Below are 16576 nucleotides of genomic sequence, written 5' to 3' on the forward strand. Positions count from 1 at the left end.
TGAAGAATGTGCTCTACACCGCAGCCGGGGAGAATGGTCCTACCTGGAGCCTCTGGCAGAAAGCACCAGGGGAGACTCGAGGTCGACCCTTAGGGTTCTGGAGTCGGGGATACAGAGGATCCGAGGCCCGCTACACTCCAACTGAGAAGGAGATATTGGCAGCATATGAAGGGGTTCAAGCTGCTTCGGAAGTGGTTGGTACTGAAGCACAGCTCCTCCTGGCACCCCGACTGCCGGTGCTGGGCTGGATGTTCAAAGGGAGGGTCCCCTCTACACATCATGCAACCGATGCTACGTGGAGTAAGTGGGTCGCACTGATCACACAACGGGCCCGAATAGGAAACCCCAGTCGCCCAGGAATCTTGGAGGTGATCACGAACTGGCCAGAAGGCAAAGATTTTGGAATATCCCCAGAGGAGGAGGTGACACGTGCTGAAGAAGCCCCACTGTATAATAAACTACCAGAAAATGAGAAGCAATATGCCCTGTTCACTGATGGGTCCTGTCGCCTTGTGGGAAAGCATCGGAGGTGGAAAGCTGCTGTATGGAGTCCTATACGCCAAGTTGCAGAAACTGCTGAAGGAGAAGGTGAATCGAGCCAGTTTGCAGAGGTGAAAGCCATCCAGCTGGCCTTGGACATTGCTGAACGAGAAGAATGGCCAGTACTCTATCTCTATACTGACTCATGGATGGTGGCAAATGCCCTGTGGGGGTGGTTGCATCAGTGGAAGCAGAACAACTGGCAGCGCAGAGGTAAGCCCATCTGGGCTGCCGCATTGTGGCAAGATATTGCTGCCCGAGTAGAGAACCTGGTTGTAAAAGTACGTCACGTAGATGCTCACGTACCCAAGAGTCGGGCCAGTGAAGAACATCAAAACAACCAGCAGGTGGACCGGGCTGCTAAGATTGAAGTGGCTCAGGTGGATCTGGACTGGCAACATAAGGGTGAATTATTTATAGCTCGGTGGGCCCATGATGCCTCAGGCCATCAAGGAAGAGATGCAACATATAGATGGGCTCGTGATCGAGGGGTGGACTTAACCATGGACGCTATTGCACAAGTTATCCATGAATGTGAAACGTGCGCTGCAATCAAACAAGCCAAGCGAGTAAAGCCTCTTTGGTATGGGGGACGATGGTTGAAATACAAATATGGGGAGGCCTGGCAGATTGATTATATCACACTCCCACAAACCCGCCACGGCAAACGCTATGTGCTCACCATGGTGGAAGCAACCACCGGCTGGCTAGAAACATACCCTGTGCCTCATGCCACTGCCCGGAACACCATCCTGGGTCTTGAAAAGCAAGTCCTATGGCGACATGGCACCCCAGAAAGAATTGAGTCAGACAACGGGACTCATTTCCGAAACACCCTCATAGACACCTGGGCCAAAGAGCATGGCATTGAGTGGGTCTATCACATCCCCTACCACGCACCAGCCTCCGGGAAAATCGAACGATACAACGGGCTGTTAAAGACAACACTGAAGGCAATGGGTGGTGGGACATTCAAGCATTGGGATACACATTTAGCAAAAGCCACCTGGTTAGTCAACACTAGGGGGTCTGTTAATCGAGCTGGCCCTGCCCAATCAAGACTTTTACGTACTGTAGATGGAGATAAAGTCCCTGTCGTGCACATAAGAAATATGCTGGGGAAGACAGTCTGGGTTACTCCTGCCTCTGGCAAGGGAAAACCCATCCGTGGGATTGCTTTTGCTCAAGGACCTGGGTACACTTGGTGGGTGATGCGAAAGGATGGGCAAGTCCGGTGTGTACCTCAAGGGGATTTGATTTTGGGTGAAAATAGCCAATGAACTGAATTTTATGATGTCAATTGTTATATGATATTGTATATCATTATTTCTATGGTTGCTATCAATGGTGTAGCAGTGAAAATCACCCAGATTAATGAAGAATGAACTAACTCCGATGAAACCGAGCAAAGTGCAACGATGATAGAACTGAACGAGCGCAGCAGTACTGAAATGAGAACTGGCTTCAGGATGCAACAGCTCAACACCACACACCATCCTTCTGGCCCTGAAAGACTGTTACGGCAGATGGAGCCCAAAGTTGTGGACTAAAAGAACTCAATGGACATTTATATATATTTATGTATATATATGTATGTATATGTATTATATGTATATATGTATGTATATGTATTATATATGTATATATATAAAAAAGATAGTGGTGATTAATTGAAAGGTATCGAAAAATGTGAGACCTAAGCATAACGTAAATGGTATGGAATAAGGGGTGGATACTGTCCTGGTTTCGGCTGGGATAGGGTTAAATTTCTTCCTAGTGCTGTGTTTTGGATTTAGTATGAGGAGAATGGTGATAACACACTGATGTTTTCAGTTGTTGCTAAGTGCCCTCCTAGTCCAAGGACAGCTCCCATGCCTACTGACTGAGCTAGGTACACAAGATGGGAGGGAACATAATCAGGACAGCCAGCCCAGCTGGCCAATGGGGTATTCCATACCATGTGACGTCATGCTCAGTATATGAAGGGTAGGCGTGATCCAGGAAGTGCCGATCGCTACTTGGTTATCGGTCAGCGCGGGTGGTGAGCAATTGCATTGTACATCACTCATTTTGTATATTCTATCATTATTTATTATCATTATTCTCCCTTTTCTGTTCTATTAAACTGTCTTTATCTCAACCCACGAGTTTTTCTCACTCTTACCCTTCCGATTCTCTCCCCGTCCCACTGGGGGGGCGTGGGGAGTGAGTGAGCGGCTGCGTGGTATTTGGCTGCCTGCCAGGTTAAACCACGACAGTATCCGATAGCAAGTATAGTACAAATACTGCCATCTCAAATCTGTAATTAAGTCACTGTTGTGATTGTAGTAAATTCTATTGACTCACTTTGTAAATGTTAAATGAGTCAATGATTAAGTGTTGCTATAATCTTGTGATCCACCTTAAACTGTGAATGAAACTTAGAACTGCTATTAGAAACATATAATCCCTTGGACATAAACCGCTGACCAAGTCTGGGACCAGGAGTGGATCCAGCCGCACTTAAACTCCATCAGGAGTTTAGAAAGCAAGGGGGTCTACTCTGAACCTCGTGATTCAACGGGTGTCTCCCTTACCCTTTTGCATCTTTGGTCTCTGTATAAATCATTCTAGCTCAATTCCAACTCAATTTTCCTTTGTGTGTTTCATGCATATAGTAAGTGATAGAGTGAACCTTGCCATCGAACTTTGTTAAGTCGCACTTTTATAAATTCCTATTAAAACCTCTTTTTGCTAATACCTTTGACAGTGATTTTTTAAGCGATCTAAATCACTCATCTGCGACACATGGGTTAGCTGCAAGTGGTCTATTCAGGGTGTTGTTTAAGTTAATTAGTGGGTAAAGCATAAAGTTTCTAAGTCCCAGATTTTAAAGCAGCACAAGGAGGTTTGTCATACACACCTTTAAACACAGGACAGCTTTTGAGCTTTTCTATATTGTGATTTTTGGGGGCCCAGTCTCACTTTACAATATTCAAGAATCCACCTTGATGTGGGTTTCTAACCCCTACAATAACATAAATAATAAAAATTGGATTGCTACTTCTATTATACCTTTGCTGTCTCTACGGAGGCTGTTTGTGGGGGCTGGTCAGCTTGAGTTGTAGTTACTTTTCCTGTATTGTTTGGCTTAGAAGTTGTTGTCACAGAAGGTGAGGTTTGGCTTTTTGCCTGTGTAGAGATAAACTATTATCATTAGATACGGAAATACTTATAGGCTGGCTTTGTTTGGTTTGGGTTTTTAATTTTTTTTTTTTAAAACAAAAAAAGAAAGAAGCCCTCATTTAAAAAAAAAAAAGGAGAGAGAGAGAAAAATTATACAACTTACACCACTGGGTTCCTTTTGCCTCTCTTCGGATGGCTGTTTATTTTGAGAGTCTGTTGGCTGTCATAAAATAAAAAGTTGAGATTATTTACCCTTGCCACCATTCAATGCTATGGAACATGATCTACACTAGTTCAAATAAGCACAAGACAGATTTAAAGGTGGTTAACAGAACACTTCTTAAGCTGCTGTGAAGCAATAAAGCATCCTGACCGCTCCCCCCAAACACTGCATTTCCACGCCTGTCAGCTCCTAGCTCTTTTGCACCCAGGTATGTTACTAATCACACAGGAGTTTCATGTGGCACAGTAGTACCAAAGAGTTTAGCCTCTTTTTTCAAAGTTAGTCAAAGACCAAAGTACAACAACTTGCCAAAGGTGAAAGGTAAGTATTTACCTTGGTTGACTGAGTGTTTTTTCCAGATTCTGTTTTGGTTGTTGCGGACTGAAATACAAGCAACATACATTCAGACAGAGATTAATATGCTTAGTTATTTCTAAGGTGTCGGCTTATATAAAGAAGAATATCAGACAGGTTCACACTCGTGAGCACACATGCTACATAACTAATACACAGTGCTTTGGTCTTGCAATTTACAACATCCTGGCACACACCTCCACTCCAGAGATCTAAGAGCACTCAAATGTGTGCAAATACACAGACACACTCCTCATACAAAGGATTGAAAAGAGAGGGAAAGAAGATATTAAACAAATACAATGAAAAGTTTGATTTACATCTGAAAATTTTCTGCAGCCATGCCACAAAATTGATTCCTGTGATTCACCTCAAGTCAAAGTACAGCAAGCAATAAATTACTACTAGCAGAAACACTTAAGAACAAACACTGAAAAACTGAAGACTGGTTATATCTGGTAAGAATAAAGAAAAATGAAAATGCCAGCCTCCTCACCATACTTTTCTCACTATTTTTTCTTTCCTTTGCTACTTCAGCTGCGCTACGATTAACATGAAGAGGGCCAATGTGGCTACTGGAAAGTCATCTAGAATGCCAAACGAGAAGCTCTGGCCGCTGAACGGCCGGGGAGCACACGGACCCAGCCAGGGGAGCGCGACCTGCTCTGCCAGGAAGAGCACTGGGCGCAGAGCACACACAGCAGGAGGTGCAGACCCTGAAGCCTGGGCCCCTTCCCCCGTTGGGGCTGGCATCCCCACGCTTCCTCGGAAGCTGGCGGGGACACCGGCATCGTGTCTTGTTGCACTCTGTCCACCTGCAGCAGAGACGTTTTGAACTCTACTTAGGAGATAAGGGGCCACAGACAGAAGCCTTCCTTATCCACTCTATCCTACTAATATACTGAGCATATTTAAAGTTACTAAGAGACAAATAATAGGGTTTTTCCCCAGTAGCCTATTGAAAGTCAGTGAACAAGAAGAACAACAACAAAATCTACTAGGCAATAATTTAAATTTTTTCATTGCTTTGTAATGTTTTCATTTCAGCTGTCAAACATTAATTACCATTTAGATATATCCAGCTTCTGTTTTCTAGCTGACCACAGAGAGAAATTTGCTAAATTTATTCACCATTTGTTATGCAAATATTCACACACAGTGAACCACAAACACTTGGTTGGGAAATCCTGAATATGCATAAAAAAGTAGATGCCCAGGCCTAAGTCTGGCAAAGGTCTCGAAGCTGTGGACCACAGTAAAGAACAACATACCACACGCAAGTAAGTCACAACATTGATAGAGTGGTAAAATATTGATAGAGCCGGAGGACAAAAATTTCCCAAACTCCAAAGTGGGGAAAAATTTAAAATAAAATTAAAAAAATAAAAAATAATAAAAAAAAATCACTTAACCTCTCAGATTCCGCTTTTTGGATTGTCTCTTGACATCTGATTAAAACATAGTACTTCTCAGGTTCAGTCATACTTTATATGTTTCCATTTGTACCTCCTCGTTACCTGACTACCATACAGTTAACTCAAAGACACACACATCCATTTATGTACCTGTACATTAAATAATCCTATATTGAAAAGGTAAACCTAAATTTTCACAGTTTTTAAGCTAAAAAAGGTTGGGCGTGTTTATGTAACATCTAAAGCAAAGACTCAATCAGACATGAGACGTCCTTCGGCAGCAAGGCTGCAAAGAAATATAATAGAAATGTAAGCACGAGGTTCAAGAAACACAGAGTTTGACTTTTCCTCTTGTGGGACTGCTGCCTGCTCAGGACGTTAAGGACCCTGCTGTTAGAGCACAAATTCAGGTTTTCCTTATATGCTTTTCAGACGAAAAGTAAACACACCTTTTTTGCAGGACAATAAAATATATTTACTTGCATTTCTCTCAACACCTGACAACAGCAGTACAGAACATAAATTCAAATTATCAGCCTGCCAAACCAGTTATTAGCAACTGCATGCCTTTTTTTCTTTTATATTGTAAATATTATTTTACTAAATAATTTATTTTTTGTGTAGGGTATCCATTATTCATTCTTCTTCTGTATCTTTTAAAATGTGCAGAATTGCTCATACTATAAATTTATCTATGACAACGCTGAAGAATATATGGACTTACATGGGCAATGCTTTGATTCAAGATTTACACACACACGAAGATGCTAAGGCCACATTAAAACACATGATCATGAACACATACATGCTAACTCACACAGACACATCTATTTAGATACACTTTTAGCAATGAAGTTCAAATTCAATAAAAAAAAAATTATTACCCGGCAAGTCAAACCAACAATTTTAGTACAAGACTATGCATTCAGAGGCCACTGTTCAGTCATCCTTTAAACAGAGTCAGCTGTGAGCAGTCACAGCCTGAAGCCATAGCATCAGCCTACAGTGTACCCTGAGCTCCTACGGAGAAACAGATGTTCCACCTCCCACCTCCCCTTCTACTGCCTGCTTCCACCTGCACTGTGCCAGTATCCGAGGCCGCATTTCAAACTGACTCAGGAAACTGAAAAAAGCCTGGAAAATAAAAATAGTAGTTTTTAGCTAGTTCCCTAGTTTACAGTGCAGTTGCACAAATGGGTGCAAAAGGAAGAAAGCTGAATGGGATGTGTTTTTCTCGGTGCCAGCAGCAGCACCCTGCTTCCTCCATTTCTCCAGCAAAAGCCACAGGCTGCTGTGCTCCACCCTGCTTCTCCAACCTTTCCACCTAACCCCCTGGGCTTCGCCTACAGAACAAGTTGTTCCACATTCCTTCCTCTGCTGCAGTAACTCACCGCTTTCTCAGAGAGGCACAATGCTGAGGGTTAATTTGAGACAAAGGATTCACATACACAGAACTGAAAGCTAAAGAGGGGTCCAGAGCACGTGTAAGAGTAGTTGCACACTAGAGAGACTCTAGGAAAGACAAACGAGACGTGGTTATAGCAGACAATTGGGAAAGAGTTGTTAATTCATAAGAAATTTAGGACTAGAAATGGAAGTGACTCAGCAACTGTATTGCTTTTCAAAGTCTACTATCAAAATGCAGATGACTTGCTTAGTCCAGCAGAAGGAACGTGTTAAAAATGCAACAGACATTAAAAGCAAACGTGAATTGTCTTACACATGCAAATGCAAGACATTTAAAAGGGATTTGTGTTTACCAGTCTCACAGTACCGAAGTACAGTATGCCTCTGCTACTCTACTTTTGTCTCATCTTGCAAACACCAGTTTTAAAGATCTGATTAGAAATTTACCACATTCTTCAAGAGTTATTTCAGATTTCAAGCAGGGAAAGACCAGAACTATTTTTAGATAGCTGGCTGGGTTAAACCAAATGGAGAACAGCATCAGTAACGAACATGATACAAACGAGTTTGCTCACAAACGTAACAGGAAGATGAAACTGGAGACTTGCAGATACCTCCATTTACGAGTAATGACGATCACATAAATGGAAATGGTTTAATTGCCGTCCAGCTCACTGCTACTAGTCTAAGTCTTCACGTGTGCATGGAGGAAAAGGGCTTTAAAAGGCTGAGGGGAACGTAATGGCTAACTTCGCGGTGGAGCTGGTCTCTCCTCAGAGATGCACGCTACAGTGACAGTCTGCACCCGCAGGTGTTCAGAGCCGGCCTGGCAAGGCCCGGAGCAGTCTGACCGACCGGCAGAGCCGGCGCTGCCTGGGCCGGAGGGCTGGACCAGACGGCCTCCGGAGGCCTCTTCTAACCTCACTGCTCCCAGCGTGCCTTCACTCCGACTTACGCACGGTGCAGGCAGTCCTGAGTTCCACACCGCACAAGTCCCTGCTGGTCTAGTTTGGTATTCAATACTTTTGTTGGTCTCACTGTTACGATCATGGAAAATGAAGGAATGAGGGAATCATTAATCATTTATTTAAATAATACACGTAAATTCTGTTAGGCAACAGCAGGAGGATTATGACTCTCTTCTAACAAGTAAAGTACATGGTTGATGACACAGATTCGACACTGAAGAAGTTCTAGTCATAAGGCAAGACAGAACAAGCATAAAGGACACAGGCAAGGAGGCTGTCAGGCAGACAAAGATACGAGATTAACAAGAGATGCAATTGTACATACACTAAAAGCTGAAACTTGTCCTGAATTCTTTGAATATGTGAAAATTATCATTAGGTAAATAACCCTGTAATTACACTGGGGGGAGCTATATATATGTCATAAAGTGTGACTAAGCTAAAATTAAGATTAGTATTGCTGTCATAAAATCCTCTGAGTACCTTGTACAGCATTTTTTAGATTTTTTTTGAAGAGGAAACTAAGCTGCAGAGAAGAAATACACAAAGTAAAGTTACTCGGCATCAAAGTATTAAAAAAGAAATTCCATTGCTTCACATATTTGTGCTTAACTGCAAGCATCCGTTTCTCAGGAATTCATACCTTTGTTTCAGATGGCTTCATAATTTGTGTTTTTGATGCATCTGCAGAGGGGGACTGCTTCTGAGGGGAAAAAAAAAGCAAATTCATTACCTTCACCTTTGTTACACATATTACTATTAAGCAAGCATAAGCAACCTGAATTCATTACATACCCAGCTAAAAATTAAGAATAAATTATTATTAAAAATTAGAGTTAACATTTTAGATCTCGTGTCTTGTCTGTATTTCTGCAATACATGTATGTAGGATTTCAACAACGTGATGCCCATAGATCTTCTCACAACACTTTTTTTCTCTGACGTACTGAAAGCAAATTTCATATCAAGTATCAAAACAAACTGAAATCCTGCTGTCATATACACTCATACTTCATCCTCATATGCAGGATTCTTCCACGTTTCTTTTTTTTTTTTTTTTTTTTTTTTTTAAAATCGTACTTTTGGATTTACTAGTTTGTCACACAAAATATTTAATACTAAATTAGCAAACTCAAATATTTTGAGATAAAAAGGAATAATTAGTCTATATGTAACACACACACACACACAAGTGTTTCTACATATCATACAATCCTTTTGGAAAAGCTGCAAATGACAGCTGTTCTCCTAGCTTCAGTGATGTTAATCTGAGAACAGCACGTTTTAATTCTGCTGTGACTGTATCAAACTTCAAAGCCCAGAAATGAATATTCTAATTGTCTCATCAATACTTTATACAGATGTAATACAACCTCTCTATTCCTGCTTTATGTTCCTCTGCTTAAAGGTGTATTTGCCATCTCAATCCCAGCAACACATCCATAGTTTACATTTAAATGAACAGCACAAGTTGTGGATTTTTCTACATTTTTTCTTCACGTGTACCGTGCCACTTGCTGTATGAAAACATGCACTGTCTGAATGAACTGAGAAGCCATATTACTATTCCATACCTGGGGTGACTTCTTACTTCCACGCGGAAAATTTTCTAATTTCCAGAACTTTTCATAGTACAAACATTTCTCAAAAATAACACAAAAGTTGTACAGCATGTAAAAGGTACACTATGGCGATGACAGTGTGCTCTCCCTGCCAGCGTATCTGGTACCTTGCAAACCTTAGTAAGAGGTCTGACTACTCTACATATATACTAGAGAGAATTTGCAATTGTCATGTAACAAAAATGTAAGCAAATAATATTTGCTTCCATATACATATAGATTGACTACATAACAGATGGGAACTTTTGTATGGGTGGGGATGTACACGGGAATGTATAGAGCCTCCTACATCAGGACAGGGAACAAAAGTTTTTAAACAACCTTTTTATGTATTTCCACTACTGTAGGCAACACCATATTTTTCTTAATTTGCCCTTTAATGGTTTTTCCCTTCCTTTTCTTTCTTCTCCATGAAGTTAATCTGAATTCCTTCTATATGACTATCAAGTAGGTATCTGTTCTACACCTTCGTATTAGTCACACTAGTCCGTGTCCATTTAATAAAAACACATTTATCTGGGCCTTTCTTCCTTCCTCCCCTCTGAAAACTCCTACCAAGCCTTCTTCTTGCAATACACCAAAAAATTCTTTCCCAAGTTCCAGCACAGCAGCACCACTACAACCTGCAGAGATTAGTGAAAACCTCTGAAAGAAACCAGCTGCTGCTTCTTTCTGCCCCGTCCTGGTCGGCAGCAAGTAGCAGCAACTAAGAGATGAGGAATTTAAATGCTCATGGAGGAAGAAGAGTAGTCTGGGGATAGAAAACAGTTTAATGCGTGGCTGCTGATCAGCAGCTACGGAGAATGCCAAGCCATCCTCCCCGAAAACACTCAGGGTTGATTTGAGGAACTAAAACCCTGTCCTGGGGAGCCAGAGGGGGGAAGCGGGAAGGATGGCGGAGAGCAGAGGGCACCCTCCCACAGACCACCGCAGTGCCCTGCCACCACGATCTTCTGGCTCCCTCGGGGGGCACGGTGTGTCTCGCTTCATTTACAGCGCTTTTTGCCTGAATTGCCCGCTACTCAGGGCCTCCAATTTTCCAGTCTCTCCCCGAAAAGAGCCACTACAAGGAGGAAGGGGGTCCTTGTGCTTCCCAGCCCTTTAGTGCTCAGCGTCTGCAACTACGCTGAGCCTTGCAGATTGGCAACGCAAGAAGCTGCCAAGGCCCAACCCCTCGTTTGGTAGCCACCACGCAGCCGGTCAACACCAGCCTGATGCTGGGGGACTACTTTTTACTGTGGGTTGTGCCGCTTTTCCTCTTCCGAGGGCTGTGTGCCGCTTGCCAGCCGTGCCCAGCTGTTAACCGGCTGCATTTGCTGCAGCCCGACAGTCGGACTGCAGAAGGGGTGAAGCAACACATAGACGCGTGTCAGGCGTGGAGGTAAATATTAAAACGCTGCCTAGCAACTGGCATAATAATCGCCTGACGCACAGCTGCCGCAGCGGCTGCAGCCCGGGCAGGCACATCCTGCTCGCGCCCAGGGGTGGCAAACCCCCGCCGCGGCCTGGGCCAAACACCCCCTCGCAAAAAGGTTACGCTGCCAAACAGAAAAGCGAGAACGAGGAGCGTTCGACTTGCCCCGGAGGCTGGGGCCAGGCAGAGAAAGCCAGGTGCTCCCGCTGGGAGAGGAAAGTTTTTGTCGTGTTGCTAGGGATGCCCCGGAGGGCAGAGCTGACAGCGGACGGAAAAATGAGCGTCATCAGTGCTGAGGCTGTTCCTCCTGCGGCTGCACCCCCTGGCCCTGCTCGGACAGGGGTACGGGTGCTGGAGGGTGCTGTGCCGCCCCGGTCCTGGCCCGCGGGGAAGGTCCCCTGCGAGCGAGGGGGCAGCCGGGGGTCCTGGCCCGGGGGATGGCTGCCGCACGGCTCTTCAGAAGGCACCTCTGCGAGTTGGGAGAGGAGGCAAACGCCACGGCAAAGCATCCAGGACCACAGGGGGTTCACCAGCAGGGAGCACGAGGACACGCTCCCTGCAGAGGAACCCACCGGCAGCCCGAGGCCCCACAACCACCACAGAAGAGGCTCAAGAGACAGGGAATAGGCTACAGGTTAACACTGATTAAGCGAAGACTGCTACCTGTTAATTACCCCGCCCTGCCAGGCAAAGGGCTGGCTGCGGGGTCACAGCCTGTGCTCTCACCAGCCCGCCTGGCAGGCAGGACAGGCACGGACAGACAGACAAGCACAGGAACTGACCAACGGACCTCAGATGCTCTTGGCCGTGAGCTAGAGGATGGCTTTCCAGGAAGGGCTGATGAAGAAACTGGGGTTCTGATTTGATAAGAGAAGGAATACCCTTAGAAACTCATTAGTCAAATTAGCTGCACAGTCACAACAGCGAAAAAGTGGGTTAGTAAAACAAAACAAAAAAACCTACCAAAAATGGGTTGTCTGGTCTCACTGTGTGTACCTCAGAAATCTGGAAGTAAAAGGGAAGGTGCAAGAGAAGAAGAAAACAGAGAAAGTAAAGGTGACAAACATCAAAAGAACATAATTTTAACTATTCAGGGAACTGGATGCAAATGCCTATTTGGAAAAAGAAAATGGCAGGTAAAGACCTCCATGAGAGCTCTCAGTTGCGGAAAGCTGGAAATCATTGGAACTACCCCATACACAATGTAGCGAGAGCTATCGTCAACTAAAACTATAAATTTTGGAAATTCATGGAGAAGATTCATCAGACTGCAGGAGGTCATGCCCACCCTTAGAAAGGAGCAGCCGGGTAATGATCTACCTTCAAAAGGAGAAGAGATGCTGAAAATGTTTACCAAGCAACCAATACAGAAACACTTAGATGATAACAAGAGAATAAATTAGAATCAACAGATTGGTCAACAATAAAGCAGATGAAGACAACGTTACACTTAATATACTCAAACACGGACATAAGCCTGGTGGATAGAACAACCGAACCTCCAGGGGAGGACATGCTGTCACTGCAACTTCTCACAGTACTTGAGGTGACCTTTTCTCGAATGAAACAGGGAAGTTATTGTGTAACACTGGGTTACAAGCTTGCTTTCAGCCAGCTTCAGCCTGAACATTGCAGGGAGTCCCCGAAGGGATCTTGGACAGGCTGGTGGAAGGTTGAAGGAGACCAGACGCACCAACACAAAACCCCAAAAGCTAGGCCGGCAGCAATACTGACAAAAATACCTAAGGTTACAATGCTACAGGCTGAGATACTCTTGCCAAAAACAACCAAGGGAAGAGGAATCCGAGATAAAAATCTGTTACCGTAACAAAATAAATATACATGTAAAATATGGGAATAACTTTCCACCTTTTTGGCTTGAGCTTCTCCAGGTCAAGTGCTAGGACAGCTTTGGCCAGCACACTGCAGTACAGATGAATACAGAAAGATCTGACAACAGGTTTAGGAAAAAAAAAAAAAAGGAGAAGAAGTATGTACAAGGGACTTAGTGACAGGAAAAGCAAGTCAGCACCTGGTATTTTGTCCTCTGATCAGGGAGCCAAGAAAACGGGAAAAGAAGAAACTGGCTTATTCTATATCACAGAATCTCTGAAGTCAGAGCTCAAAGATCTTCTTTCCCAGGAGAAAAGTCGCTCCATGGCAGAGGCTACCTAGATGAACCAGGCACTTCCAGCCCTGGCAGCCTTTGGGCCAGCTTACATAAATATTTTCCGAGTGATCTGGCTGTACTCAGTCTAGGGCAGAGGACTGAGGAGCTACCTGAGTACTCTTGGGCTTACACACCTTACATATGAATGAGTTGGGACTGCCTCTCAGGCTTAAAGCTAACATCAGCTTTATTATTTCAATATTACTAACTTAGAGACTTACTTCAATACAGCTGTGTAATGCAAGGCAAAACCTAATCTACCTGACTACAAATGGTTGCTTCTTTACCTGAATGGTTCTGCTACTAAGCTTTAATTAACAGTGTTTGTAAGATGTGGGCAGCAAATGCTCTTTAGAGAACTACTGTGAAAAATAATGGGCTGTTTCACTTAAGTGTAAAATACCACTTGAGCTGTTCCAGGTTAAATCTCTCACTTGCTGTGACGGCATGTGGTAAGGGCTACGCAACAGAAGGGCTGTCCGCAGGCAGAAGGCAGGCCAAGGACGGCACAACGCACTTCGTAACACCGCGACCAAAGCAATGCACAGTCTTCCAAAGACATTCGCAATGAAGAATCAATACTGCAATCTGTGGCGTAAACACAATCCCATTAATTTTCCATTAACCCAAGCAGAGTTGCAAGAATATATAAACATATATGTTTAAAGCCACAGAGCAGCTAAGATATGCAGTGATTTAAAACTGGAAAGAAATGTAGCACTGATACTACTGCTTTATATAAATTTTATTGTTACAGTATCTATAATAGCCGAGTTTAAAATTACAAATTTGAGTGCTTCTGTGCCATTTTCCATCCCAAGTAATTCTGGAAATGTCCTATTATTTTGTAATTACTGTTCTTATACATAGTTCTGCTATTAAGTTGTTAAGAAAAACATCACCTTTTTAAAAGGAAGATTAAAAAACCCCACACAACCAAGAGTACAGTATTTTTTCCAAGATTTCAGGCTCTCAGTTAATTTTGTGGAGGTTTAATATTAAAAACTTAATGAAATGGAATAGCAGGATATAGGTTTCCAGTTAGTACCTGTATATTATTCAGTCTGGTAATTTACATAAAACACTCCTACTATATATGCCGTCGTCCTGTTGTGATGAGTTTCTTTGTAGAAGTAATCAGCATGATTTCTTTTCTAAACAATTTACATTGCAATTTCTAATGACTGACTTTGCCACATGTGACTACCGTCATGCTTCTTTCATTTCTAAAGCCTATTATCATTGCCGAAATTCACAAACGCCGCACGTTAAAAACAAAGTCTACTGCCCGTGCCAGCTACTGAGGTGGGGTGGGAAAGAAATCCTGGGAGGACAGTTACTTGTCGTGTAGCTAAGTTCTAATTCAATCTAAAATTCTTTGCTAATGTTGTTACTGTGATGCCACTGAGCTCATTACAGCCCTGACTCAGCAAAGCCCCCCAATTTTGCACTGGTTACCATAAAGCAAACCAAACCAAACCGGATTTAATATGTAAACATGGGAGATTCATTTGAATAGGCAGTTCGTTGAATTTATGCTTTTGCGGTTCAATTCTTCAATACACATGGTTTTAAATACCCACCTTAAAAAAAACCAACAACAAAAAACCCCCTATCTCTAGGGATGCTTCCTGTGCTTTTAACGTTCATAAACTCAGCTGATGTGAATATAACCTAAAAATACGTAAAAACTATTACTATTATTATAGTTTACATTTCCAAAACTTGACAAAGATAAAAAGAAAAGTAATTTTAGAGATGAACTGACTCCCCCTTAGAGCTAAGAAACTTAGAAATACATTTGCTCTCTTCAAATATGCACTCACAGTTCAGAGCAAACGTGGAGAATAAACTGAAGCAGAGGTAAAGCAGAGTCATCTGCAGAGGACAGACAAACCCCGACAGATAAGCCTGCTAGGCATCCAAGTGAAACTGCATCGAGACTCTCGGTAAAGCGCTGCCTGGGGAAGGGCTGTGCCCAGGGAGATGCGTGGGGGGAGGACTACGCATGAAACAACCGTCAGGAGAGCCCCATTGGGACATTCCTGTCTGAACTGCGATCTTAGGAGCGCTCCAGAAGTGGATTTGCCATCTGACAGCCTTCAAACTCCACGGACACTCTCCTCCTAAACGACACTAGAACTAATAACAAATAGTAGGATTATGTTGGCGCTTCTCTTCCAGATCAGAAAGTCGACCTTAATAAATCAGAGACAAAACCCAAAGACCACTGGTAACACAGGACCACGCCTCTCTGCAAAACTCCATTTAGAAGATGATCCGGGTTACTATTGTGGAAAAGATTAACCCTGAAATTTTATTCTTCTGCAATTTTCTTATCACACAGAATAAGTCTTTGCAACAAATATTAATCTATACCCAGGAACAAGATCAACCATCATTTAGAGATGCTGAAAGAGCACATAGGAAATAAACCTATTTTCTCATGGAACAAAAACATGACAAATTTTTTAAAGAGACTGGTTTGAACGAATAAATTGAAAAGTGATTAGCTCATGAAGCATTTTTACAGCCTCAAGTGCTGCTAAATTTATTGATGATCGCGGTACATTGACACAGACAACTTCCATAACACAGACTCACACGTATCATTTTCTTCTATTTTCATTACTAACATAAAACTTTTGCTATTTTGGCGCAGAAAAGGAACTTGGCAATATTTAATCACTGAATTTTATGTATCAGGTAAAGCTGATTAACCACACCACTCAAATTTAAAGTAGTAGGTTTTTAAGCAGTGGTTTTTGAAGTAACCTACTGGCATTTGAATTTTGCCACACTAAATCAAGTGTTATCAAGCACAATCTGTGAATAAGATCAGTATTGTATTTACCACAGTGTAGAACAAGGCTTCATACCACCTAGAAACTAACTGATGTGCCAAACCACCTTTAGGATAGATGTCTGGTTTAAGATTTCTGGATTTCAGCAACCTATCTCAAGTCCAAAGCCTAATACTGGTATGTTTGTTTTTCTTTATTTTAATAACTATTAAGTCACTATTAAGACTCTGAAACAGCTTTATGTTTGGACAAAAAAGAACTGAGGGCAGTGATTCACAATTGACTTTAAATAATTTTTGCACTGTTTGACTCTTTCCTTAAACTTCCAACACCTCAGTTTATGCTTACTTATACGCAGAAAGTTAGGGATATGCAGAAAAATTTAGAACTATCCCACAGCTGATGGTAAGGAGCACTATGCATTCATTTGTTACTATATCCTACTGTGCCTAATGCTTTCACATTTTTTTTTGTTTGGTTACTTCGTTTGGAAG

At 42.7% G+C, this 16576-nt stretch overlaps 1 protein-coding gene across 37 annotated transcripts in view; it reads right to left on the bottom strand.

Annotated features, from left to right (window-relative positions):
• The window catches only part of CAST (calpastatin), a 71927-nt gene that overhangs the window by 27969 nt on the left and 27382 nt on the right, over positions 1-16576 (bottom strand). For 26 of the 37 annotated variants that reach the window (XR_012670967.1, XR_012670961.1, XR_012670960.1 and 23 more), the window contains 4 exons: positions 8716-8775; positions 4262-4309; positions 3869-3925; positions 3595-3711 (listed from right to left, as the gene is read on the bottom strand). Coding sequence is in view for 29 of the 37 variants with exons in the window: in XM_075137267.1 (XP_074993368.1) it covers positions 3595-3711; positions 3869-3925; positions 4262-4309; positions 8716-8775 (282 nt within the window). In the remaining 8 variants the exon portion in view is untranslated. Of the gene's footprint in view, positions 1-3594; positions 3712-3868; positions 3926-4261; positions 4310-8715; positions 8776-13681; positions 13832-16576 lie in introns of those variants that run through there. The other 11 variants (XM_075137271.1, XM_075137270.1, XM_075137276.1 and 8 more) reach the window with 3 other exon arrangements.

This window comes from Calonectris borealis, chromosome Z (genome assembly GCF_964195595.1).
Source record: "Calonectris borealis chromosome Z, bCalBor7.hap1.2, whole genome shotgun sequence".
NCBI lineage: Eukaryota > Metazoa > Chordata > Aves > Procellariiformes > Procellariidae > Calonectris > Calonectris borealis.